General features: G+C 39.1%; 2 protein-coding genes across 4 annotated transcripts in view; one reads left to right on the top strand and one right to left on the bottom strand.

Moving 5' to 3' along the window:
• PHF11 (PHD finger protein 11) overlaps positions 1-2,203 on the top strand; it is a 32,529-nt gene extending 30,326 nt beyond the window's left edge. Inside the window, exon 10 of the mRNA XM_069467711.1 lies at positions 1,335-2,203. Within this exon, the coding sequence (XP_069323812.1) occupies positions 1,335-1,489 (155 nt within the window). The 3' untranslated portion in view covers positions 1,490-2,203. The remainder of the gene's footprint in view (positions 1-1,334) is intronic.
• Positions 2,204-4,935: 2,732 nt separating this feature from the next.
• The window catches only part of RCBTB1 (RCC1 and BTB domain containing protein 1), a 48,866-nt gene continuing 28,303 nt past the window's right edge, over positions 4,936-25,498 (bottom strand). For all 3 annotated transcript variants that reach the window (XM_069467274.1, XM_069467275.1, XM_069467276.1), the window contains exons 6-12: positions 23,631-23,738; positions 23,078-23,220; positions 21,876-22,066; positions 17,969-18,095; positions 14,244-14,395; positions 13,585-13,715; positions 4,936-7,232 (exon numbers count right to left, since the gene is read on the bottom strand). In XM_069467274.1, coding sequence (XP_069323375.1) covers positions 7,092-7,232; positions 13,585-13,715; positions 14,244-14,395; positions 17,969-18,095; positions 21,876-22,066; positions 23,078-23,220; positions 23,631-23,738 — 993 coding nt within the window. In that variant the 3' untranslated portion in view covers positions 4,936-7,091. The remainder of the gene's footprint in view (positions 7,233-13,584; positions 13,716-14,243; positions 14,396-17,968; positions 18,096-21,875; positions 22,067-23,077; positions 23,221-23,630; positions 23,739-25,498) is intronic.

The raw sequence follows: 25,498 nt of genomic DNA, 5'->3' as shown, positions 1-25,498 counted from the left end.
GGCAGCATTTATTCTGAAGAAAGATTATGTATCTGTGTATTTTAAAACTATTCAATTTTGAGGCTTTTAAAAATTATGCTGCCACTGAGTACTAGTTATTTATAAGGCCTAACTAAAGTAACTTCTTCCTAAGTTTCTACACTAAAAGTCTTCCAATTTCTAAATAAAACCAAAAGCTTTCATGTAACACTAAAAATCGGATGCCCTGTATGGAAGACTTGCCCTTACCCTTGCTAGTCTAGCCCCCTTCTCTCTCCAGCTACCATGTCTCAGCACATGGATGTAGTGCAGCATGAAGGTGATAGTCACTGGTTTTCGTGTTTTTTGCTATTCATTACAGACATTTTGTGCACTGTTTTTAAGTTCTTAAAGATATATATAAGAGACTTGTTCTGCTATAAATGTATACCAAAATCTTAAAGATTTACAGGCCGGGCGCGGTGGCTCACGCCTGTAATCCTAGCACTCTGGGAGGCCGAGGCGGGTGGATCGCTCAAGGTCAGGAGTTCAAGACCAGCTCTGAGCAAGAGCGAGACCCCGTCTCTACTAAAAATAGAAAAAAATTATATGGACAATTAAAAAATATATATATATAGAAAAATTAGCCGGGCATAGTGGCACATGCCTGTAGTCCCAGCTACTCGGGAGGCTGAGGCAGGAGGATCGCTTGAGCCCAGGAGTTTGAGGTTGCTGTGAGCTAGGCTGACGCCACGGCATTCACTCTAGCCTGGGCAACAAAGTGAGACTCTGTCTCAAAAAAAAAAAAAAAAAAAAAAATTTACTGACCAGCTTTATGTGTGATAAATGCTAGAATTCTATCCTGAATTAGAAAAAAGAGGAAGCAAAGGTATAAAAGAACCAGTTTTTGCTCACAAGACTCTAGATTCGGCCGGGCGTGGTGGCTCACGCCTGGAATCCTAGCAGTCTGGGAGGCCGAGGCAGTGGATCGTTTGAGCTCAGGAGTTCAAGACCAGCCTGAGCAAGAGCGAGACCCCATCTCTACTAAAAATAGAAAGAAATTAGCTGGACAACTAAAAACATATATAGAAAAAATTAGCCAGGCATGGTGGTGCATGCCTGTAGTCCCAACTACTTGGGAGGCTGAGGCAGGAGGATCTCTTGAGCCCAGGAGTTTGAGGTTGCTGTGAGCTAGGCTGACGCCACGGCACTCTAGCCTGGGCAACAGAGTGAGACTCTGTCTCAAAAAAAAAAAAAAAAAAAAAAAAAAAAAAAGGTATTGTGTACTCTGTACTTGCAGGTGAAAGCAGCTAGAAATAGTACATTATTTCTAACAAAACTACTGAATAATCTGAAATCACTTTTTCTTTTCATAGAAATAGAGAATAAAATTCGTGAATCTCAAGAAAGGGTGCAGAAGCTAAAGGAAGAAATTGAGCTACTTCAGGACCTAAAACAAACCTTGGGCTCTTTTCAAGAAAATAGAGACCTTGGGTCAAGTTCCACATCCATATCATCCATGTCTTCCTAAGGATTACCATTTCCTAAACCAGACGCCAGGCAAAATGGTGATCAAACTCATAATGAGAGATCTGTGAAAAACCGCATTTTCAGGACTAGGCCTCTTACCTCACCCTGGGCCTGAAATGCAATTCCCACCAGCTCTTACCTCTTCTTGCCAATGGGGTGTTTATTGCCTCCCTCTGTCGTCATCTCACTTCTGCCTGCCCCCTCCATTAAAATGTTTCTCAGATTCTGCTTAAGTTCATTGATCCTGCCTCCTGTCTCTCCCACCCTATGCACTTAAAATCCTGTGGGTGGCCTCTTCCTGGAGCATTCCCTCCCCCCATGGTGATCTAAGTGGATTCCAGTAACATATCAGGTGCTACTGACCCAGGGCCTTTGCAAACATCTTTGCCTACCTGCTTCTCCTGCAGACTTCATTATAAATCTTCTTTTATTCCCTCTGAGAGAACTTTTCCTTCACATCATTTCTCAGTGTAACTGTCTTACATCACACCAATAGAGTACAAGCTCTCTGAGGGCAGAAACTCACCATTCCTGTGTTTTGCTCACTCTCACATTTCCAGCACCTACCATGCTCAATAAACATTTGTGGACAAATGCATGAAATGTTCTTAACTTTTCAGACTAGTTCCACAACAAGACTGTAATGACTGCTAGATATAATAAATTTGAATGTACTACTTTACTTGTTACAAATTTACCTGTCTTCATGTCACAAAGTCTACTTTTTAAAAAATTTCTTTTTCTTACCGCTCAGTTTAAGCAAAAAAATAAAAATTTTTTTAAAAAAAAATTTCTTTTCAGCCTCAGTTATCACATGAGCATTTGTCATCTTCAAAACAAACACCTCAATTTTAAACTGGACTCTCTGAATAAGAACATTGGTGGGAATATCCAAGAAGAAAAAAAAAATTAATAGGTTTTTCTCAACTGAATATACAATTCACATTTTTATGCCCACATTAGCATGCCTGACTCCTGAAAACTTCACATTCACAGTTCTAATTTTTTACCACGGTCCTCTGATTTGCAATAACGCTATATTTCAAAATGGGTTGGAACTGAGTCCCACCATGGTGCCTGGCCTGTCACAGCACCTAAAAACTATTTGTTGAAGGAAAAATATGACAGAGATGAAAAGGAACATTCCATTCCTGCTGTAATGGCAGTCCTGGCCCAAGTCCTTACTACCTAAAGGACAAAATCTAAATCGGTGGTTTTCAAATTTGGCTGCACGTCAGAATCATCTGGGACACTTCAAAAACTACAGAGGCCAAGACTCCATGGAGCCCTCTGAATGAAGATTTCCCCTAGTGTTACTGTCCAACCAGGTTCATTTGCCTGCTGTCCAAGAGGAAGCCAATACACCCAGACAGCAGGGGTTACAGCCGAGAAAGAGTTTAATTCCACACAGTGCTAAACGGGGAGACAGGAGGAGTTTCTCAAATCAGCCGCCCCAGGCATTTGGGAGACAGGGTTTTTAAGGATAGTTTGGTGGGCAAAGGATTAGGCAATTAGGTTTGCTAATTGGTTGAGTACCTGGGTGGGTCAGCCAATCTGCTGGAATGCAGGTTCTTGGGTGGGAGTCACAAGACCAGTTGAGTCAGCTCGTTGGTATGGGCCACCAGCCCGCCTGGGTCAGCCAATCCACTGGAATGCAGGACCTGGAAGATAGCTCAGAAACTACCCTTAGGTTTTGAAAGGGTAATCTTATCTACAGAGAAAGCTAAGAATATTTACCACCACCAGGTATGTGACGCCAGAGTAGCAGACAAGGGGACAATGGCTAATTATCATTATTTCAGCTGGGCCTGTGCCTTATTTTTAGCTAGGCCCTTACCACAGTTCTCACCTTGCAGCCCTTTATTAATTCGTAGGGGTGGTTTCCCTAGTCTCAGTGATCACTGCAGCTTCTGCTCCCTATCCCGATATAACACATCTTACAGCAAAGCTCATCTACTCGTCTTGATGTCATGATCGTCATTCAAAAATCTTTGTCCCCACTTTACTGTCAAATTGAATCTGTTATTCGCAGCAGGTAATTTGGCACAAGGGAGTACTATTCATGCTCCACGTTCAGAAGAGGGACATCAAAGCAGGAAACAAAATTCACTAAGGGAGCTCACACAAATGCGAATGAGTTCACAGACCAGAGAGCAAAACAAAGCTTTGTTCTTAAAATGAGCTCACTGGACACACATGAGAAAACTCAAAGTGGACCACTCTTACATGCCAAAGTCACGTTTCATAACCAGCTGTCCTTTAATAGGATCTTTTCAGGAACAGCGTAATTTTGGGGTCATAAGGTAGGCAAATATTGGCTAACTGCTAAAACAGACTTGAGTCTGTATTTCAGCTATCCCTCTACTGAAGAACTTTAATCAAATTCTTTAATCTATCTGGGAATAATTCTATGGGATAGGGCAAAATATAGACACTAAATAAGAAAATGTATGTGAAGCACAGGGTGCAATGCCTGGCACAATGTGGGAAATAAATGTTATCTCTCACACAATCCCCTTGCCAACATTTCCTGGCTTATTTTCTCCATTCTAACCAAACAAACTTGCTTATGGTAAGTTCTGGAAGGCTCATCAGCCCCCACCTCTAAGCCTTTGCTTGTGCCCATTGTTTTGGAGATGAGCTAAGAGAACACTTTGTGTTTCCCCCTGTACTGCACAAGCATAATCTTCAAACCAACTGCTTGTCATGATAACCCTATTTGATTTTCTCTCACTGACTATTATGAAAAGCTATTTATAAATATCTGAGTGTGTTGTTAATTCCTAAACCTCTCTCTCCTCTCTCCTAATAATTTATATATTACTTGAGGACAGGGACTGTCTTTCCCTTCATTTATAAGTACCCTCAAAGGATTCAGATACATTTTTCTGCAGTGACAGTTCAACTGTATTATCTTTCAGCAGGAATAAATCCAAGGATTTCTGTGATGTGTGTTTGTGTATAGTTGAAAATCAAGCAGATGACATGTTCATAGTGGTACTTATTTTTAGCCTGATACTTGCTACGAGTAAACTACTGATTTTTTTAGAAAATTGTGGCATAATATACGTAACATAAAATTTACCATCTCAACCCTTTTTAAGTGTACAGTTTAGTGGCACTAAATACATTCACACTATTCTGTAACCAACACCACCATCCACCCAAAGAACTCTTCATACGGCAAAACTGAAACTGTCCCCATCAAACAACGGCTCCCCGTTCCCCCCTTTCTCCACCCCCGGAAACCACCATTCTACTTTATGTATCTGAGTACTCTAGGTACCTCACACAAGGGGAATTCACACAGTATTTGTCTTTTTGTGACTAGCTTATTTCACTTAGCATAATGTCCCCAAGGTTCAACCATATGCACCAGGTGTCAGAATTTCCTTCCTTTTAAAAGCTGCATACTAATGATTTTAAGGGGAAAAACAACTCTACAAGCCTGTTTAAACGGGTTACTTTATTAACATGTCATTTTAAACATAAGTACAGCCTATATACTACAATATCAAACATTGTTCCAGTAAGAAGTTCAAGAGTACATTTAGGGCTATTTTAAGAGATGTAAATACTTTGGCTTCTGTTATTACATCAGACGAAAAAAAAAAATCAAAGAACAGTTTCATCTCCTGCTATGATTAACAACAAAACCAAGTAGAAAAATAAGAGGGTGTATTAAAGAAAAAAAAAAAACCTCAAGTACTTTTTCAAGGACACATTCTCTTTACTACCATACATATTCATACAAGCTACTCAGTAATCTAATGTGAGAAGTGGTTGTTTACCTATATTAGGAACTCAGTAAATATTTGTTCAATGTACTATCTATGGATATGGATCTACTACTTTAATTTGTGCTTTTCTTAAGAAGTTTCCTTTTCAAGTAAAAGAGCAATAGTAAACATACTGAAGTTCTCATTTTGTTCAGATCATAAGCCTACAGAACAGCGATTGTTACAAACACTACCCATCATAGTTAATAATAAAATTAATACGCTTTTATCAAACTAGTAAGAAAAATTCCATGATGTTTCAGAACTAATTCTAACCTACTAATTTACTGGGCTTCAATCACTTGTGACATGCTCAAGAAAAGGGGCTGGGACTGCCAGGTTTGAATTTGTTTCACCTACTGATGAATTCCTATCTTTGGGGTCTCACTCTCCCTGACATTCCAATATACACACGTTGAAAAACATGGCTAAAAATAGTAGCTGCAGCATGTCTTTGCCCTTCTGTTAGTTTGGCTCTGAAAACTATTCATGCTCCACGTTCAGAAGAGGGACATCAGAGCAGGAAACAAAATTCACTAAGGGAGCTCACACAGATGCAAATGAGTTCACAGACCAGAGAACAAAACAAAGCTTTGTTCTTAAAGTGAGCTCACTGGACACACACGAGAAAACTCAAAGTTGACCACTCTTACATGCCAAAGTCACATTTCATAACCAACTGTCCTTTAATAGGATCTTTTCAGGAAGAGCATAATTGTGACCTTTTTCAAGATTAAATTATGCTAAATATTATACGTAACAGTTAAAAGCAGAGGAACATCAAAAGTGAAAGAAAGGTGGTAAAGTTTCAAATGAGCAAATCTGTGATGGTATTCGGCCTAAAGTAGATAAAGCAAATTCCAGTAAGCCCTGTAAGAAAGCGGATTTTAAGAAACACTTCTTCAAGTCATATGTAGCAGATATGATGATTTGGCAGTCATAATTTAGGAAGGCAACAGTATACTGCACGTCATTATTTTCCTCTTAGGAGTTAACATTTACAGAAAGGGGGGCAATTTAAACTTGAGTTCTCAAATTCTATCTTATCCAAATAAGTAGTAGAGATTCTAATTTATATAACATTCACTTTTGCCCAAAGGAAGTTTCTTTTGTTATCAACGTTTCATGGATAGTTCTAAATTACTATTCTTTATGCACTTAAATCTTAAGAGAAATCCTTGCTAACTCAGAAATGTATCTTTACATAATTATCGTTTCAATAGGTTTAACTCATGTTAAACTGAATATTACTTTGATACACCTTGAAATTAAAAGAAGTCATCAATAGCACAAGCACACGAACAAAAGCCTCAAATCATCTTTACTATTCCTTCACAGTAAGGATCCTGAACTAGCAACTAACACGGCACTTCAACAAGCCCCAGGTCAGCACCCTTAATTCAGGGTGGGGCCTCTACGTTCATCTCGCAATTCACAAACTATCACAACTCCCAGTATCAAAAGGCTGTTGATATGTAACCCAGGAGAGTTGTCCCCAACTTCTACTTTTCAAGTTCAGAAGTTCCTCTAATGAAAAAATTAAAACAAACCCAAGAACAGCTAAACTCTCATCCTTTTACAATGTTCCAGCCCAAATGTAAGAAAGGCCACATTTAAAATACACATATCTGGAAACAAGAGTTATTTAAAATGGGCTCAAGAAAAGCCTTTCATCTTTCATATATTCCTACGCAGAGAACTGTGTCTCAGATGTGGAAAAAACAACCTGATGCATTTTTTACCTGCAGAATCACATTACCCGCAGAGCACAAGCTGGACAACAGTGTCTGAGAGCACTCACACAAGACCCAGCGCCCTTGTGCTTCAGTTCTTAAAGGCTCCACATTTACTGGCTTTAGCAATGAATTCCTTTAGCAGAGGGCCATCCATTTGCCAAAATGCTGCGGTCTGTGTAACTTCTGTCAAATGATTGATGCAAAACTTAAAGCAGAATTCTTCTAAATCCTGGACACACACAACAAAAATAAAAACAAAAACAAGCCTTTTAAAATTAACTTTGATTGACTTATTTCTCTCCAAGACCCTCACCCCAAATCTGTAACCCTCCCCCAAAAAAGGTATTTGAGGCCAGATACCTAAAACTAAGCAAACAAGTGACCACAGGAAGGCATCAGAAAAACACATGCCATTTACTCATAACACAGTAAAAGCAATGGTTCCCTAACTCGAGTGTGACCCTTCAAAATATAGACACACACACATACACACACACACACACACACACACACAGGATCACATGAACAAGTTTCCTGCATGGTTATTACATAGTCTAGTTATACTCAAAGACATTGTTGTAAAAGGCAGAATGCCACTTTAGTTCGTATAATGTGTTTTGTCATATTCAAGAAATCAGAGAAAAGAATTAAGAAGTGGGTTAGTTTAAGAAAGAGAAGACTTTAAAAAATAGAAAAGTGAAGAAGAGATGCGGTCAACTTAAAGTGACACATTAAAAAGAAAATTCCCCCAAACCTTAAATTCATTTTCATGCTCTCCTAATAAAAATGACTTTGTTTTTAAAGCCACAAAGAATAATATACTACAACTTCCACCACACTAATTTCTCACATAGTCAACCCCAGAGAAGTATATTCACACGACTGGATTTTTCAATTAGATAAATGGAAGTCACCAACTACTAACATTCGGAAGAAAGTAACATATACAAGTGGTCAACCAGAACAATTTAAAAATCAATTTCTGCCTATGCTAATACATCCCCTTTCATCTCTGGCAAAACTCTAATATTGTCTGTTCTTTCAAATGTTGGAACATATTTATTTATTTACTCAATTAGGTACCTGGAATAAACACAAAGACTAAATATATAAAAGCAAATCACACTAAAAGCTCTTATCATAAATAGCTTGATTTTTATAACTTGGCCAGCTGATAAGTTCTACATTGACGGTCAATACTCAAGGTTCTGACACCTAAACTGCAACATTAAAAGTTCACATTTCCTGTCACCATGATGTGGGAATTTTAGACAGAGTGGGGAAGGGCCCACACAAACATGTAGAAAGGCCCTTGTTCTGCTTTCTCAGGGCAAACCTCTGCAAATGATGATCTCCTTGTTCTAAGGGTCCTTCTCCCTGGCTGAAAGATGCTCTAGAGTAAACTCAGGAAACCCACAGAGTCATGTAACCGTTAAGTGAGAAAACCACACCTAATGTGTACCAGCCAGCTGCTGCTAGAGTTTTTTTTCTAGGTAATTCAAAATGCATTTAAAATGTTAGCACGTGTCTGGATGCATGTCTTTTAATCAGAGATTCTCTATGGGCTAAATGTACAGCTGAATGCTCTGTTATAAATTAAAATGTTGAACTATATAAAGCATTCCCTCTCAGATTATCATTCAAGAAAAAGCACTATTCCTGGTATTATAACCCAATGATTAATAAATAGCTCTTAGGACTAAATTATATTCCACAAGAACACAAAAGTCATATTTTAATCTTACTTAGTTATCAGAAATGGAAAACTATTTACATATAACTTAGATCCTACATTTCATCTTAGCCAAAAGGCTGAGAAGCGGTATTTACACATAACTTAGGAAATAGCCAGTCATAAGCACAGAAAGTTCTTCAAACTGTGTAATGTATAAGGATACTTAAATTTTAATTATATAATTTCAAATTCACAGGAAAAGAATACACTAAATTCTGGATCGTAAAACCTTATCACTTTGGTGTCTAGTAATTTGGAATTCAAGATCTTTTTAGGGTATATGAAAAAGTGAGTTCATTCAGCTAACTGTGCAGAAATTACCTTGACTATAAACTTGAAGAACTTTTTATACAGTAGAGGTATGCAAATGATGCTAATTACAATCTTTATACATTTATGAAAATAGTTCTATCAAACTGCCTTTCCTTTTCCTCCAATTAGTTTGAATTAGTGAGATAACCTGGTATTCAATAAATGTTCAACAGTTTCAAACACTGAAAGTCAAAACTAGAGAATACTGAAAAGAATATAAATCTGGGTTGTTTAAACAACTAATTGAACCTTGGTTAAGGTGGATCTATGTAAAAGGAAGCACTTAATGCATCTGGAGAGAAAGATTTGAATTTACAAGTTCTTTCACATGAACCAGAGAATGGCATCATCAAGCAGAACCACTTAGCAAGCAAGGCCGTGAGTTAGTCTGCCTTTGATAGGTGAATTAATAAACACCCTTCTGGTGAGATCCCTCTTTAATATCACAAAAGCCTACATGAGCTGTTCATCTCATGCTGCAAATGATCAGATCTTCAGTTACCTAGACAAGACAATGCAACTCTTGCCCAACTAATAAGTCCACTGTAACACGATTGCTGGGCTTTAAATAAAACAAATCCAAGAAGGACGAGAAGGATCATTTGACCAGTAGATGAAAAAAAGTTCATGATAGAATGAGTCTTCTTACAGCCCATGGAATAGGGAAGTGGACAGGGTATAAAATCATAAGGTCTACTGCAGTCTTCTTTGTATCAGAAACTAAACTGTATGTTTATGACATTCTGTGGTGAAATTATTATGGTGGTTCTGAGTGAGGCAAATGAGATAAAATACCCCATTTATTGTTATTGGCAAAGATGATAAAAATTAAAAATTGCTATTCTGAAGTAATTTATAGATTCACTCTAAATCTTTAAACATTTAAACTATTCCAATCACTATACATACTCTGAAAATAAGTTGTTTTTCCTTTCCACAGATTTTCTTTAGTAACAAACATAGACAGTTGATAGTCTTAACATCCTCATTTAAAAAAATGCTAATGCAGCCTTCAACAGACTTCTTATCCAGTCCTAAAATTCCAAAGCTAACACTTCTTGGAAAGACGACTTGGCCGGGATGAGACAGGTACCTCTACATCACAAGCCAGCTTGACAGACATCCAGATGGCAAAAGATCACGACCCACACCTGACTCTGTCTAAACGTGTTAAGGAAATTACAAAACAGAACTCCAAAACCATTAAGTCTATAATTAATTTTATAGTATATCAAGTACAAAATATTCCAGATCAAAGTGGTTTTTGGTTTTGTTTTTCAGAACGCATTTAAACGTCTGACCATATGGGAAAAAATAAAGTTCCTTTCAACAGACAAAAAACATTTTACAGCCTACTGCTCACGAACACTGTTAGTCTGGCCCTCTGAAAGAAGAAAAACGTGCTGGTCATCTCGCCTTAGCACCAAGCTTCCCAATACTCATATCCCAAACCAACTTTCCTGTCAGATTCCTAGGCCATATTTACTGCTGCCCACCAAAGCCAAGATCGTAAGATATAAGATGCTCAGCACCAGGATTTTCTGGAAAGTTCTCTACTCTGGTTAAGCAAATAATACTTCCTAACTGTTTCTCCTAACGTTCAAATATACATAAAAACCAAAAATTTGCTGAAAAGCATCAGTATAAATAGAGAAGCATTCCAAAATGTTTGCGATGTGATACTGAACTACCTTGAGACAATGTTTTATCCACATGTTTTCCCTTGATACCAATAGTTATTCAGGTTTGTCCAGAGGAATATTCAAGTGTCCCTTCTTCAAGTCCTTCTTTATAAAATTTGTAGACCATTCAATAATGAATTTATAATGCGAGGGCTCCTCAACAATCAGCTCACTTTTAAAAATCCTCGTAACTACTCAGTCTATACACTTTTGTTGCTTTTATGTATGTCTACTTGCTTCAAAATCATCTTGTCAAAAAGGGGGAAGGAGGAACCGCAATAACTTTTACAGAAAAGAGGAGAAATACTTGAAGCAGGCAGTCTCCATCTTCCTAGCAGTCTCACCCACGGCATGAAGGCAAAGTCATCTAGTGTCCCCAGATCGGGCTTCTGAGAATCATAGTTTTTGTAGTTAATCTCCAATCGGACTTATCAGTAACTTCCAATCAACTGGAAGATACAGTAAGTGGGTTTTATTTTTGTACTCGAAATACTTCATTTATTTACTTATTACCTTTTACAGTTATCAAGGAAATAAAATGTAAAAGCACATTAGTCAATTGCATAGCTCCTATCAGAACCTAAAAAATGCACCCTAAAAACAAAGAAGCAATTCTTCTTTTTTGTCTTCTCTCTATTCTCTAATTTTTCTACATTGAATGTGTAATATTTGTGGGATTTCAAGTTTGTTTTAATTTTTTTTTTTTTTTTTTTGAGACAGAGTCTCACTCTATTGCCCAGGCTAGAGTGAGTGCCGTGGTGTCAGCCTAGCTCACAGCAACCTCAAACTCCTGGGCTCAAGGGATCCTCCTGTCTCAGCCTCCCGAGTAGCTGGGACTACAGGCATGCACCACCATGCCCGGCTAATTTTTTCTATATATATTTTTAGCTGTCCATATAATTTCTTTCTATTTTTTTAGTAGAGATGGGGTCTCGCTCTTGCTCAGGCTGGTCTCGAACTCCTGAGCTCAAACGATCCGCCCACCTCGGCCTCCCAGAGTGCTAGGATTACAGGCGTGAGCCACCGCGCCCGGCCTTTTAATTTTTTTTTTAAAGCATACCTTCATGGTGAGGGGTTTCAAATATATTCATTCACTCACTTAATTAGACATATATTTTTGAGTGCCAACCCACTGTGACAGACTCCAGGGAATCGTGTACAGCTGCAGCCTCTCTAAAAGAACAGTTTTTAATGTGCTTATATTTCATAGGAGAAAAATGGAAACTAGTAAAGGAAACAACCAGCTGGCACAGGCAGAAGTGGCAAAAGGTTTTTCTGTAAACTTCCTGGGACAGATCTTAGCTGAGTGAGGAAGAACCCTCCAGCAGCTACGCTGTCTGCTTCTGCCCGGGCCGCTCTTGCCCATGTGGGCTACCCAGAGCAGGGAACTCACTAAGACGGAGGGGGAGTGTGGGGAGGCACAGAGGAGATTCTAAAATCAATCACCAAGTGGAAGTGAAAGGTATTGACCCAGCTGAAAATTATATCACTGGGAGGAAACAAAATCTAAAGAAATAACATTTCTAATAAAGAGGTTCACGGTGTCACAGGAAGGGTAGGGAAAAAAAAAATCATACCTCCATTTTCTATTAGAAATGATTTCCTTTGATCATCATTCCATCTCTTGTCAGGCTGCAGATAAAGTCAGATATAACTGACCTTATCAAATATTTATAATCATAATATAACCTCAAACAAAAATAGGATACAATTTGAAAATGCAAGATATAATGGTCAACTTCGATCCCTAATTGTGATAAATATGAAGTTTGTCCTCTGTTACATCCCAAAGGCCACAACTGCAGTTCTTTGCAGGTGTTTAATAAATTCCTTGATACCACATATTCTGCCTTGTCAAATGATGACAAAATACCTATAAGAACAGGCTAATTGTGTCACTTGACATGCATACCTTTGCTAGATAGACATCTTGAACCTCCAAGACTATTGCTCTCTACCTTGCTCATGGAATCTACCTTTTATTCTCTATAATTTTGTAAAGCCAACCATACCAGCTTTTAGCTCACTGATTATCGTTAATGCTTCCTTTAGGTGGTACTGGTCCATTGAGTTCAACATACATTTATCATCAATTAGCTAATATGTGCCAGGCACTACAGAGCACGCAAACGAGTAAAACACAATCCCTGCTCTTGAGGAGCTCACAATCTGATGCTCTGGTTCTTAACTTCAAGAAAATGCACATGAACACCAAACTGCAGACTCTCCAAAGCTCATTAATTCACAGACTCTTTAGAGATCTGTGAACCCCAGATTAAGAACTCAGTCTAGTGCAAAAAACCAAAAAGGAGTCCACAGCAAGTTCTTAACCTATGAATAACTGAGTTATAATTAGACAATGATAGAATTTCAGAGCAAAGACTGATATATAAATCATATGGCATCATCAGAGATGACAGTGTGCTTAAGTCAATCAATCAATCATCAATCATACGGCATTCCTGGCTTATGACAGAGTAGAGCTAGAGAGATAGCAAAGTGGGTCTTAAAAAAAACATATATGCTGACATTGACAAAGATTTGAAATTAAAATATGCTGTTTGCTAGTCCAATTAGGTGTGGCACTTTATGTTCCAACCTGCAGTACAGCTGCTGGGACCTCAGTTTCTTATCTTAGTTAAAAATGTAAGCAGAGGAAAAACCACTTTGATACAATGAACAGAGACTAAATAAGCAGGACCAGATTTCAGTTCTTAAGGATCAGTTGGCTGATTCCTTAAACAGAAGTGAAGCCACTCATCACTTTCCTTGGCCTACACGAGGAGCAGGGGGAGACAGGCACACGGGGAGGTGAGGGTGGCTTGGGTTTTCTGTTTGCTGTTTTATGTTACCTCTGCATCATATCTGACTGCAGCAGAGAATAATGAGAAGGCATTCTCCACAGTGATTCCTCGCTTGATAATGTGCTGGCAAAGTTTTTTCAGTCTGTTTTCACAGTAAGATGTTGCCAAATCCAAAAGACCTAAAAGTAAGAAGTGGGAAAGTCTTAATCGAGTTTACAATAATTTCCCATATTTATAAACATCTGCATTTCATCTTGGTGAACAGAGGTATGTAGGTAAATCAGCTGAAGTTTCTTAGTGAATAATATTCTTAATTTAGGTAAATAAATTATTTTACTCCCTACCTTCTCCCCACCTCCAAAAACATACCCCTCTCCTATACTCACTTGTTATACAATTTCTTCTACAGTACAAAGGAATGGCAAAAAATGGAATTTCCCCCTCATTTGGTTTCCAAAATTCCATTAGCCGTTTATAACTCAATATTAAAATAAGTCCACAGTGATAAATAAACTGTGTCCATAATTATGATATTAACCACGATAACTACACGATACAATTTTTAAGGACATTTACTTGAATTTTTTTTTTAAAAAAACCAAGTAAAAGCCAATGAATCTGAAACTTCTTCCATTTCAGTACTCTAAGAACAAGAGGAGATAAATTCTCAACCACAAGGCTCGGCCATCCCACCGCAGCCACGGTACCTATAGCGTCCTCCGGCGGCAGGTCCACCGTGTCTGTGTAGAGGTACTGCAGAAAGGCACGATACACGGGGTAAGAGAACTGGTCGATTTCTATCACTTCCTTCATGTCCTCATTCCAATATGACTGGAACATGGAACGAAAGTGCTCACACCTAAAACAGAAAAGCAAAAGCTACCTAATTAAGTTGATGAAATCAGATAAACAGAGACTAGAGATATCCTTAGCTTCTAAATCTGGGCCCACACACACAAGGATCATGAATCTTTACTTAGTACTGTAAAAACATTTCATGTGCAAGGGGTTTTATATACACTCATTTCACTTTTATATCTCCTATTAAATATTATGAATTATATGTGGCACCTAGAAGTACCTAGCACTTCAACAGTACCACTGTTTCTATTTGATGGTCACCAAGTTTTTCTGCTCACTTGTTTTGTTTTCTAAAGAGGTACAGAAATGTATTTTAAACAATGAAATGAAAGAAATTCACAAATGAGAGTTCAGAACTTTTGACTATCTATTAACATCATTTAAATAACTCATTTGTTTTTATTTTATGTGATAAGTATATTCTTAAAACTGCTTTAAATGTTAACTGGATTATTTTTTTTCCCCATCCCCTCCCCCCCCACTCCCCACCTCAGTCTGATATCTGATTGGTATTGTTCCCAGATGTGAATTTAGGTGATGATCAGGGAAACCAATTTTCTGGTGAGTACATGTGATGCTTGTTTTTCCATTCTTGGGATACTTCACTTAATATAATGGGTTCCAACTCTCTCCAGGAGAACCATAGAGATGTCGTGTCTCTGTTATTTCTTACAGCTGAGTAATATTCCACGGTATACATGTACCACCGTTTACTTATCCATTCATGTATTGATGGGCATTTGGGTTGTTTCCACATCTTTGCAATTGTGAACTGTGCTGCTTCGGGTACATGTGTCTTTGTTACAGAATGACCTTTTTTCCTTTGGGTATATGCCCAATAATGGGATTGCTGGATCAAATGGCAGGTCTGCTTGAATCTGTTTAAGATATCTCCATAATGCTTTCCACAGGGGTTGCACTAGTTTGCAGTCTCGTCAGCAGTGTATGAGTGTTCCTGTCTCTCCACATCCACGCCAACATGTGTTGTTTTGGGAGTTTTTGATAAAGGCCATTCTCACTGGAGTTAAGTGATATCTCATTGTGGTTTTGATTTGCATTTCCCTAATGATTAGGGATGTTGAGCATTTTTTCATGTTTGTTAGCCATTCTTATATCTTCTTTTGAGAAATTTCTATTCATGTCATTTGCTCACTCTTTGATAGGGTTGTTTGATTTTTTCTTGCTGATTTTCCTGAGTTCTAAATAGATTCTTGTTATCAGTCCTTTATCTGATGTGTAGTATGCAAAAATTTTTTCCCATTCTGTAGGTGGTCTGTTTATTATCGTGACTGTTTCTTTGGCTGTGCAGAAGCTTTTTAATTTAATCAGGTCCCATTCATTTATTTTTGTTGCTGCTGTGATTGCCTTAGGGGTCTTCTTCATAAATTCTTTGCCTAGGCCAATGTCTGTGAGAGTCTTTCCTACATTTTCTTCTAGAATTCTAATCGTTTCACACCTAAGGTTTAAGTCTGTTATCCACTGTGATTTGATTTTTGTGAGAGGTGAAAGCTGTGGGTCCTGTTTCAGTCTTCTACATGTGGCTATCTAATTTTCCCAGCACCATTTCTTGAATAGGGATTCTTGTCCCCAGAGTATGTTCTTGCCTGCTTTGTCAAAGATTAGGTGTCTATATAAGGATGGTTTTATATTTGGATTTTCTGTTGTGTTCCACTGGTCTGTGTCCCTGCACTTGTGCCAGTACCAGGCTGTTTTAAGAACCACAGCCTTGTAGTATAGTTTGAAGTCTGGCAAATTAATACCTCCCATTTTGTTTTTATTGCTTAAAATTGCTTTTGCAGGCCGGGCGCGGTGGCTCACGCCTGTAATCCTAGCACTCTGGGAGGCCGAGGCGGGTGGATTGCTCAAGGTCAGGAGTTCGAGACCAGCCTGATCGAGACCCCGTCTCTACTAAAAATAGAAAGACATTATATGGACACCTAAAAATCTATATAGAAAAAATTAGCCGGGCATAGTGGCGCATGCCTGTAGTCCCAGCTACTCGGGAGGCTGAGGCAGTAGGATCGCTTGAGCCCAGGAGTTTGAGGTTGCTGTGAGCTAAGCTGACGCCACGGCACTCACTCTAGCCTGGGCAACAAAGTGAGACTCTGTCTCAACCAAAAAAAAAAAAAAAAAAAAAAAAAATTGCTTTTGCTATACGGGGTCTTCTCTGATTCCATTCAAAGTGTATAATTATTTTCTCTACGTCTGTGACAAATGATGTTGGTAGTTTAATAGGGATTGCATTGAATCTGTAGATCACTTTGGGTAGTATAGACATTTTAACAATGTTGATTCTTCCGATCCACAAGCATGGTATAGTTTTCCACTTGTTTGCAAGTTCTGCTATTTCTTTTCTCAGTGTTTCATAGTTTTCCTTTATAGAGGTCCTTTATCTCTTTTAACTGGATTATATTAAGCTGATTATTTGTTCCATTATCTGACAGGATGATGTTTCTTCTTTTCTGCCTTGTCTTCAAAACAGCCATCACCCACATTTTGTTTTTCTGCATTGCCTGCTCTCTTCCCTCTCTCCCCAAGTCTGTTACCACTTATTTATAGACTCACATTCCCTAGGACAGTCACATATTTCAAGAAAACCTAAGTGGGTCTTTTTGCATTGTATTTACATGTACAAATCCACTTGTAAGAGGAACTAATTTCTGAATTCTGGATTTTCTTAAAGTATAATATATATATTTTTAAATATCATCTTTTCAAATTCTTTTAAAGTGAGATATGGTACAAAGAGAAAAAATATTTTCAAAATCCATTCAGAATACTAAAAGCACAGCTCCACTTACTTAAGAAAAGAAATAGTTGTCTAAAGCAAGGAATAATGGATGTAACGGTCAGAGAACTGTGCATGAAAGGAACAGACTGAATGCAGCTGCACAGAGAGAAACACTCCCAGCGCATCTTTTCAACTAATACTGTGCTTCAGATATTTATTTCCTTAGGTAATAAATGACATAGGCTTTTCCAGTCCCTTAAAATGTATCATTTTGCAAATACGGTTTTAACTAAATTTCCAAAAAGACTTGTAAATGGCCAATTTAATGGTCTTATTTCACGTGCCTTTCTAACAGCCCAAACAGTTATTACTAATGCACGGTTCCCTCCCATTTCTACAGGGAACTCCTGCCATTTATGGTACCTAAAGAACTTTTCTTTAATTGGTAATCAGAAGTAACGGTAACAGTAGCCCAGTAGTCCTGACTACGGGAGTTTTCTGCTTGGGGAAAATGAATCTTTAATCAAGAGTAAAAGGGAACACTTTTCAATGACAACCTTTGTGTTTTTTTTAACCATTTAAATAAATTTTACAATAGAAATGAGTATTCACAAGACCCTTAATTTAAAAATAATATAGACAAATACACTGCCACACAGTACATGCAAAACTCTTCAACAATAAATGGACCGATGCTACCTGCAAAAATACTAAGTTGTGACATTTCCCTCTATTACTGAGGTTACTTCTTATCCGTATCCATTTTGTGAAATACGAAATAAACAGAAATGGCAAAAAGAAAGCAAGGTTATTGGTGTCTCTAAGCTCATACAAACATACCTGATTTTCAAAACAGCTTTATGGACATGAATATATTTCCCATCAATTTGAAATTTCAGATCGGCAGTTTCTGGACTATCAAATTCTTTCTTCAGTGACTCTGCAACTGTTAAAAAGTCTTCATGCTCTGAAGGCAATGAACACACTATTAATACAGAGAGTTCAGGGAACAGATTCAAGATTTGAAAGACTTCAATTAGCACAGTGGATAATTTCATCTGTGTTTTTTCAAGAGTTCATACCTTATTTAACAATCAATTTTATAGTATTAAAATAAATATCCTGCATCTATAAAGTACCAAAAAAATACAAATATTTAGAAAGGCCAAATATCAGTATTACATGCTTAGACGTAAGAAATGTGTGTTTTTTTAAAAAAAGTTATAGGTCGTCCATGATGATATAACCACTCTCTCAAAACATGAGCAGTTCTCTTCTAAAACAAAAAATTTATCGATCTTCCTTGACTGAAACCCTAAGAATATCTATTCTCTGCTTTGGGAGAGTTTCAGGTGGTCAACACACCCAACTTAAGGAGGCCCAAAAAACAAACTTACCACTTAAGTGGTAATGCTACGCAGTCATGTGCTTAAGCAGAGAAACTTTTTCCTAGGTATCTGGAATCTAAATATCCCCCTTAACCCTAAAAAGCAATGTACAAACAATAATCCTTACACACTCTCTAAAAACAGAGAAAATTTACTTGGCAACAACATATATGCAAAGGGAACAATTTTACAAGAGCATATGATCACCTGACCTAATAAAAAGAATTAGGTTATGATTATACGTAAATAAAACTGTGTTGTTATGAAGAAAAGTAAAGGCACTTGTATAATTCCTGCAACACTTTCTTGTGCTTTATACATATAAAAGCAGGAAAAAAAAAATAGAAGGCAGCTAAGAGGGAAATCAAAAAATCACAGAGACACTCACTGGGCACTGAACCAAGCTGCTATAGACACAGGAGACAGGTTTCAACTATCCACAGCTGAGAACGGTGACTTAATCAAAGAGCTCAGCTTCCAAGCCTTGGAAGAATCTGTGATGCTCAGTAGCCTGGTGTGACCAGGATACTCCTAGAGGAGGGGCAATAACTAAAACCTAGCCTGAAATTTAAGAAATAAGCTTATCCACAGCTTTATTATCAGAGTCTCCCAAGGAAATATCACCTGCCCAAGCCTTGTGACCTTAACCTATAGCCCTCCCTCAATCCCAACAAAGCATAGTTCTCGTAGCTATGGAGGAAAAGGGGAAAAATCTCTTTAAAAATCAGGGTTTTGGCTGGGACCAGTGGCTTGCGCCTACAATCCCAGCACTTTGGGAGGCCGAAGTGAGAGGATCACTTGAGCCAGGGGTTCGAGATCAGCCTGGGCAACACAGCAAGATCCCATCTCGACAAAAAATTAAAAAATTAGCCAGGCGTGGTGGTGCACCCCTGCAGTCCCAGCTACTTGGGAGGCTGAGGCAGGAGGATCATTTGAAGCCAGGCTGCAGTGAGCTATGATTGCCCACTGCACTCCAGCCTGGGGCCGGGGTTGGGAGGGTTTCCTTGACCCTGCAACTCCGAACACTGGTGGATAAAAGAAAGGAAATGACGAAGATGGGCACAGAGTCTGGGCACCTAGATTGCTACCCAAACCATCCAAAAAACACCAACTTCCCGTTACCGCTTTAACTTCTGCATCTAATCTTAGGGTTGAAATGAGATGACCCTTTTCCCCTGTTTCTGGCAAGAGCGTAATACTCCTTTCAGACAAGAAATATTCCTCAGAGATGTGAATTCACCATCTGACTTTCTTCCTAACATTCAGCCTTGATCATAAACTGAGAGGAAAAAAACACTTCTGACATTTAGTGTGTGAATGGGAAAGAAGTTATCTAGGAGATATATTCAATGGCCATAGTTTTTCCAAACTTAACATAAAAAATGTTAGGACATTTGTTCTGAAAGGATGCCTGTGCCATTTTAAGATGCAATACCCTGGAAAACCTTTTATAAACAGATCCAGGTTAAGTAGCATATATAAATCTGAAGATGTGTACAGAATGCTTTGGCTGTGCATATTATACATATGTGCAATTATGGCCAAATGGTCCCATTCAGTAAACTAAATTTTTCTAAACATAGTATTCACTGCAAAAAAAAAAAAAAAAAAAAAAAGCCATTGTATTATAGCTAAAGAATTTGGCAAAATGAATTTAAAAGAAATGTTCAGGCCGGGCGCGGTGGCTCATGCCTGTAATCCTAGCACTCTGGGAGGCCGAGGTGGGCGGATCGTTTGAGCTCAGGAGTTCGAGACCAGCCTGAGCAAGAGCGAGACCCCATCTCTACTAAAAATAGAAAGAAATTATATGGACAGCTAAAAATATATATAGAAAAAATTAGCCGGGCATGGTGGTGCATGCCTATAGTCCCAGCTACTCGGGAGGCTGAGACAGGAGGATCACTTGAGCTCAGGAGTTTGAGGTTGCTGTGAGCTAGGTTAACGCCACGGCACTCACGCTAGCCTGGGCAACAGAGTGAGACTCTGTCTCAAAAAAAAAAAAAAAATAAAAAATAAAAAAAGAAGACAATATTCAGAAAAAGTATCAATTATATAACTGAGAATCACCCTGAATTCCACTACCATTTATAATATCTCTGTTTTGATGTCCTTCCAAAATAAAAGAATTTGAAATCAGTTAAAAGACAAAGACAGATAGAAAGAAGGTGGGGTCAACTTGTCACCTTAAAAACCACAAGTTCTTCACTTCTTTTCAAGTTCACTCTTTTTTTTTTTTTTTTTTTTTTTTTGAGACAGAGTCTCACTCTGTTGCCCGGGCTAGAGTGAGTGCCGTGGCGTCAGCCTAGCTCACAGCAACCTCAAACTCCTGGGCTTAAGTGATCCTACTGCCTCAGCCTCCCGAGCAGCTGGGACTACAGGCATGCGCCACCATGCCCGGCTAATTTTTTTGTATATACATATTTTAGTTGTCCATATAATTTCTTTCTATTTTTAGTAGACACGGGGTCTCACTCTTGCTCAGGCTGGTCTCGAACTCCTGACCTCGAGCGATCCACCCGCCTCGGCCTCCCAGAGTGCTAGGATTACAGGCGTGAGCCACCGCGCCCGGCCTCAAGTTCACTCTTGATGAGTACTATATTGAACTATGTAACAAATCTAGTATAACAAAAGCGCTTAAGAAAGGTTACACAAATACCTATACACAAATATTCATAACAGCATTATTCATAATATTCAACAGGTGGAAACAACTCAAGTGCTCACAAACAGATAAATGAACAAACAAAATGGGGTGTGTATACACACATACACACACACACACACACACACACACCCGCAAACTGGAATATTATTCAGTCCTAAAAGGGAATAAAGCACTGACGCTACAACACGGATGGGCCTCAGAAACATGAAGTAAAAGCAGCCAGACACCATAGGTCACACATTGTAGGCTTCCACTTGTATGAAATATCCAGCACAGGTAAATCCACAGGGAAAAAAAGCAGACCGGTTGTTAAGGGCTAGGGGGAGGGGAGAAAGAGAGGACATCTTTCTGAATACGGGGTTTTCTTTTGGGGTGATGAAAACATTTGGAACTCGATAAATGGTGGATGCACAGTATTGTAAGTATACTAATCCCACTAAATTATATACTTTAAAATGGGTAATTTTATGTTATGTGAACCTGATATCAATTAAAATGAAATCACTTAAGGAGAGAAAATAAGTCCATGGGAATATTTAATAAATCTGATTATGAAAATCTAATTTGGAGAAAAGTATTAATATGAAAGCTAATAGAGAATAAAACATTCTAGAACCTTAAAAAGCCCACAACCAGCAAATATGCAGGAAGAATGGTCAGCTGATGGTACCATTCTTCCTGGGTGCTTTCTTACCCACAGACAGGAGGCGCCACGTGACGGCGGGAGTGGCAAAGCAGGCGAACACGTCGTCGGTGCAGGAGAAGTGGGTGAGGTGGGGGAGGACCACCGACTGGCCCCGGCACTGGCCCCACATGTACACGTGCCCTCCCTGGGTCTTGGCGGCAGACGTGTGGGCAGAGTGACAGGCTGCGATCTCCACTACCCTGAAAAGTTTTAAGAACAATGTATGTCACTGCATTATCACAGAAGCCCAAAGCACACTACACAAGGCAATGAAAAAGTTCATGCTTGTTACACCTCAGAAAACAGCCCAAGATCCTGGAACATTAGCTGCCAAGGCACATCGACAAAACCAAAGATCAGGGCAAGAGCACTGTTATTTCTACCTAGCTGCCCACTTTGCATCCTAAGCTCACACTGAGTTGGGATAAACAATACATACTGTTGAGGAAAACTTGGAAAATGGACTAGAAATCAAAGTAAATGAGGAAAGCAGACAATTAAAAAATGTGCTGACAGTTCTGGGGGCTTATACAGTAGCAAAAATGCTGTCTTCAAGATACTATTTCCTCACAGAGACAACTTTTTCTGTCATCCCCTGAAGAGCTCAGAACACGCATCAGGCTGGTAAGCACTAGTGGAGGTCACGGACTCTGTCCCCAATACAAAGGGACAGCAGGGCAAACTTCCTACACTTCTCAGGAGTTTGCTTCTGGGGCAGAGTCCCAGGGCTGGAAGTCAATATCCTAAGACTTAGTGGGTAAGACCTCACAATTTGGCTGAGCAAACAGTAAGCATCTATTCCAGTAATACACATTACATCAAATCAATATTTAAACAGATAATGTCCGTTCAAGGGCATATTTACTGAAAAGTTATTTTACATGGCTCCAAGGAAAAATTCAGACTACATCTTGGATATCAACATAGTCACAGACCCTCTCTCTGTCTTCCCCACTAAATGGGCAACAACAAGCCTGTAGGAATTACACCAAGATGCGTTCATGTCTGTCAATCACAGGAGATTATTTCAGAAAGCTGCTTAAGAATTGTATCAACTTTATGTTCATTCTGGCTGGTACTCAACATTCTTTTGTTCGGAACAAGAATATTAATAAACAGAAGAGTCACAAAGCCAAACACCACAGCTCTGCCACACACAGTCCCAAGGGCACAATGCACACACAGACCCAAGACATGGCACAGCAAGTTACCTTTCTTTCTCCACCATGATGTGTGCTGGGCTTAGCAGGTTATTTTTATTGCCAGTTCCCAGCTGCCCATATGTGTTAGCTCCCCAGGCATAGAGCAAGCCCTCATCTGTTAGTGCTAGAGTATGTGCATAGCCGCAGACAATCTGCAAGTAAATTTCAATGGTTACCATTAACAGGAAAACAGGAAGGGCAGGGAAAACATCTACTTAAAGGCTACAGCCAGCTTGTGCAGAATGCCAATTCATCATCAGGTGTGGACTGACATTCGCTAGAACATTAAAAAAGCATTAGAAAAGCCTAAACCTTAGACTATTGAGTTTTTCCATTAGTTTTTTTCTTTCTTTTTTTTTTTTATTTAACTTGTCAAGACTAATGTGCCTGCACCACCATCTTCCTTCTCCTAGTAGGAATTTAGGGAAGATCTAACATTAAATGTGGAAGATAAAGGCACAGGGTATTGCCAGAAAAAACTGATGGAAGAGTAAACCTCCAATATCTCTCCAAGTTGGAGCAGGAGAAGGGGACGGGCTAGCTGAGAGGTCACCACACATACCTGGTTCACACAAACATGGTGCAAGGCTGCCACTCTCACGGGGGTCAGCTGATTGCCATTGTTTCCCAAGCCCAGCTGACCATTGCCATTGTAACCCCAGCCATACACCTTAGAGAGGAGAGAAAAGGAAAGAACAGGCTTTTAAAACTGCTAGTAGAAAGGAAGAGATAAAAATCCAGTCCACCCCCAAAAATCAGATACTTCCAACACCATATTCTACTCCACGGGATCCTACAACTGATCTCCAAATAGAAGGTATTTTGGGGGTGGGTATGACAGTTTGGCATCAGTTCCTGTTCCATAACTTACTAGATAGCCTGGGGCACACCACTCTTTCCTGTTTTATACATGAGAAAGCTGAGGCTCACTAACAATTATTAAGCACCTACTGGGTGTCAGGATGCTGTGAAAGGTAACAGGAATAAGTTTTTGGTTACAGTTTAAAGGGGAGATCAACACATGCAAATTTTTTGCAGACAGGTAGCAAATGCTACCATATAGACACAATCAAGGTACAATCAAGGCACGACAGGAACAGCAAGGAAGGCTTTAGCTCTAGGAAGAAAGTTTAGGGAAGACTTTTCAGAAAGTGGAGATCTGAGCAGGTTGGAGGATGAATGAGGGCAAAGGCATTCCAGGCAGAAGTCGCTGAATGTGTTGGAGGCCAGCTCAGAAGACAAGTAGGTGGGCCTGGCTGGACACATCTTGGGTAGATGTAAGAGAAAAGACTTAGAAGGAACGCAAGGGCCAGGAGACAAAGTGACCAACACACACCAGGGAAAGGGAAATGCGACTAAATTTTCCACTGAAATACGTCAAAATAGATGAATTAAATTTGCATTTTGAAAGATCCCTTTGGCCACAGCATGAGGGGTGACAGGAGCATGTAAGACTAGAGGCAGGAAGACCATTTTGGAGGTAATTTGGTCTCTCATCACAATGAGCTCTGGAGTGACCACAGGGCCAACAGAGGGGATGGAGAAGGGGATGAGCAGGGACTTCCCAGCATGTGCTGAGCCCTAAATGTCTGGAGCAGGAGGGTCCATCTGCTGAGAGTAACAGAGCTGGGTGCAAGTTTGACAGGACTGTTAAAGGTTTACAACAGCCTGTAGAAACAGGAAAAAAGTATTGACCAGGAACAAATAAAGGTCTAGCTCAAATTAGAAACCCAAGATTTGTGCAGCACCAAGCCCCACAGCAACACAGGGCCACAGATGTACACTGGGGGCTTTTCAGGGCAATGCCATGGAGGGGAAGGGGGCGTGGACTTGAGGGTCCTAGTGAGAGATGGTTTAAGGCATTTTCATCCAATGCCAGAAGTGGAACAGGTGTGCAATTTCTGGAGGGAAATCTGGCAATAGCTATCAACATTATAAATTGACCAAGAAATTCTATTTCCAGGAATTTATTCTATAGAAATAATTGCCTAAGTGTACAAAGATACACACACACACACAGTAACACAGAAAATCAGTGTAACATCGCTCATAACAGCAAAAAACTAGAAACAACTGAAATGTCCATCAGCAGAGCTCTGGATGTGGGTCATCCATAGAGACGAAACTAAGCAGCCACTGGGATGAAAAGATCTGTACAAATGGTCTGAAAACAGACACAGATAAATACATGCTGTCAAATGGGGCAGGGGGAAGCAAGCTGAGGAACAGCAGAGAAAAGCAGCAGAAAAAATCATGCCATTTAAAAAAAAAATTATAAACATCCATATATAATTGTCTACAGGAAAAAAGTCCAAAAGGATATGCATGAAACTATTAACAAGATATAGAAAAAGGTATTCACTTTTTACTTTATGTTTCACCTGTTGTCTTCCTTTGTTAAAAGAACCACATACTAATAATTTAAAAATT

The sequence above is a fragment of the Eulemur rufifrons genome, chromosome 4, assembly GCF_041146395.1.
Source record: "Eulemur rufifrons isolate Redbay chromosome 4, OSU_ERuf_1, whole genome shotgun sequence".
Lineage (NCBI taxonomy): Eukaryota > Metazoa > Chordata > Mammalia > Primates > Lemuridae > Eulemur > Eulemur rufifrons.
Note: the sequence above shows the minus strand (reverse complement) of the source record. Positions and strands in the feature narration are given on the sequence as shown.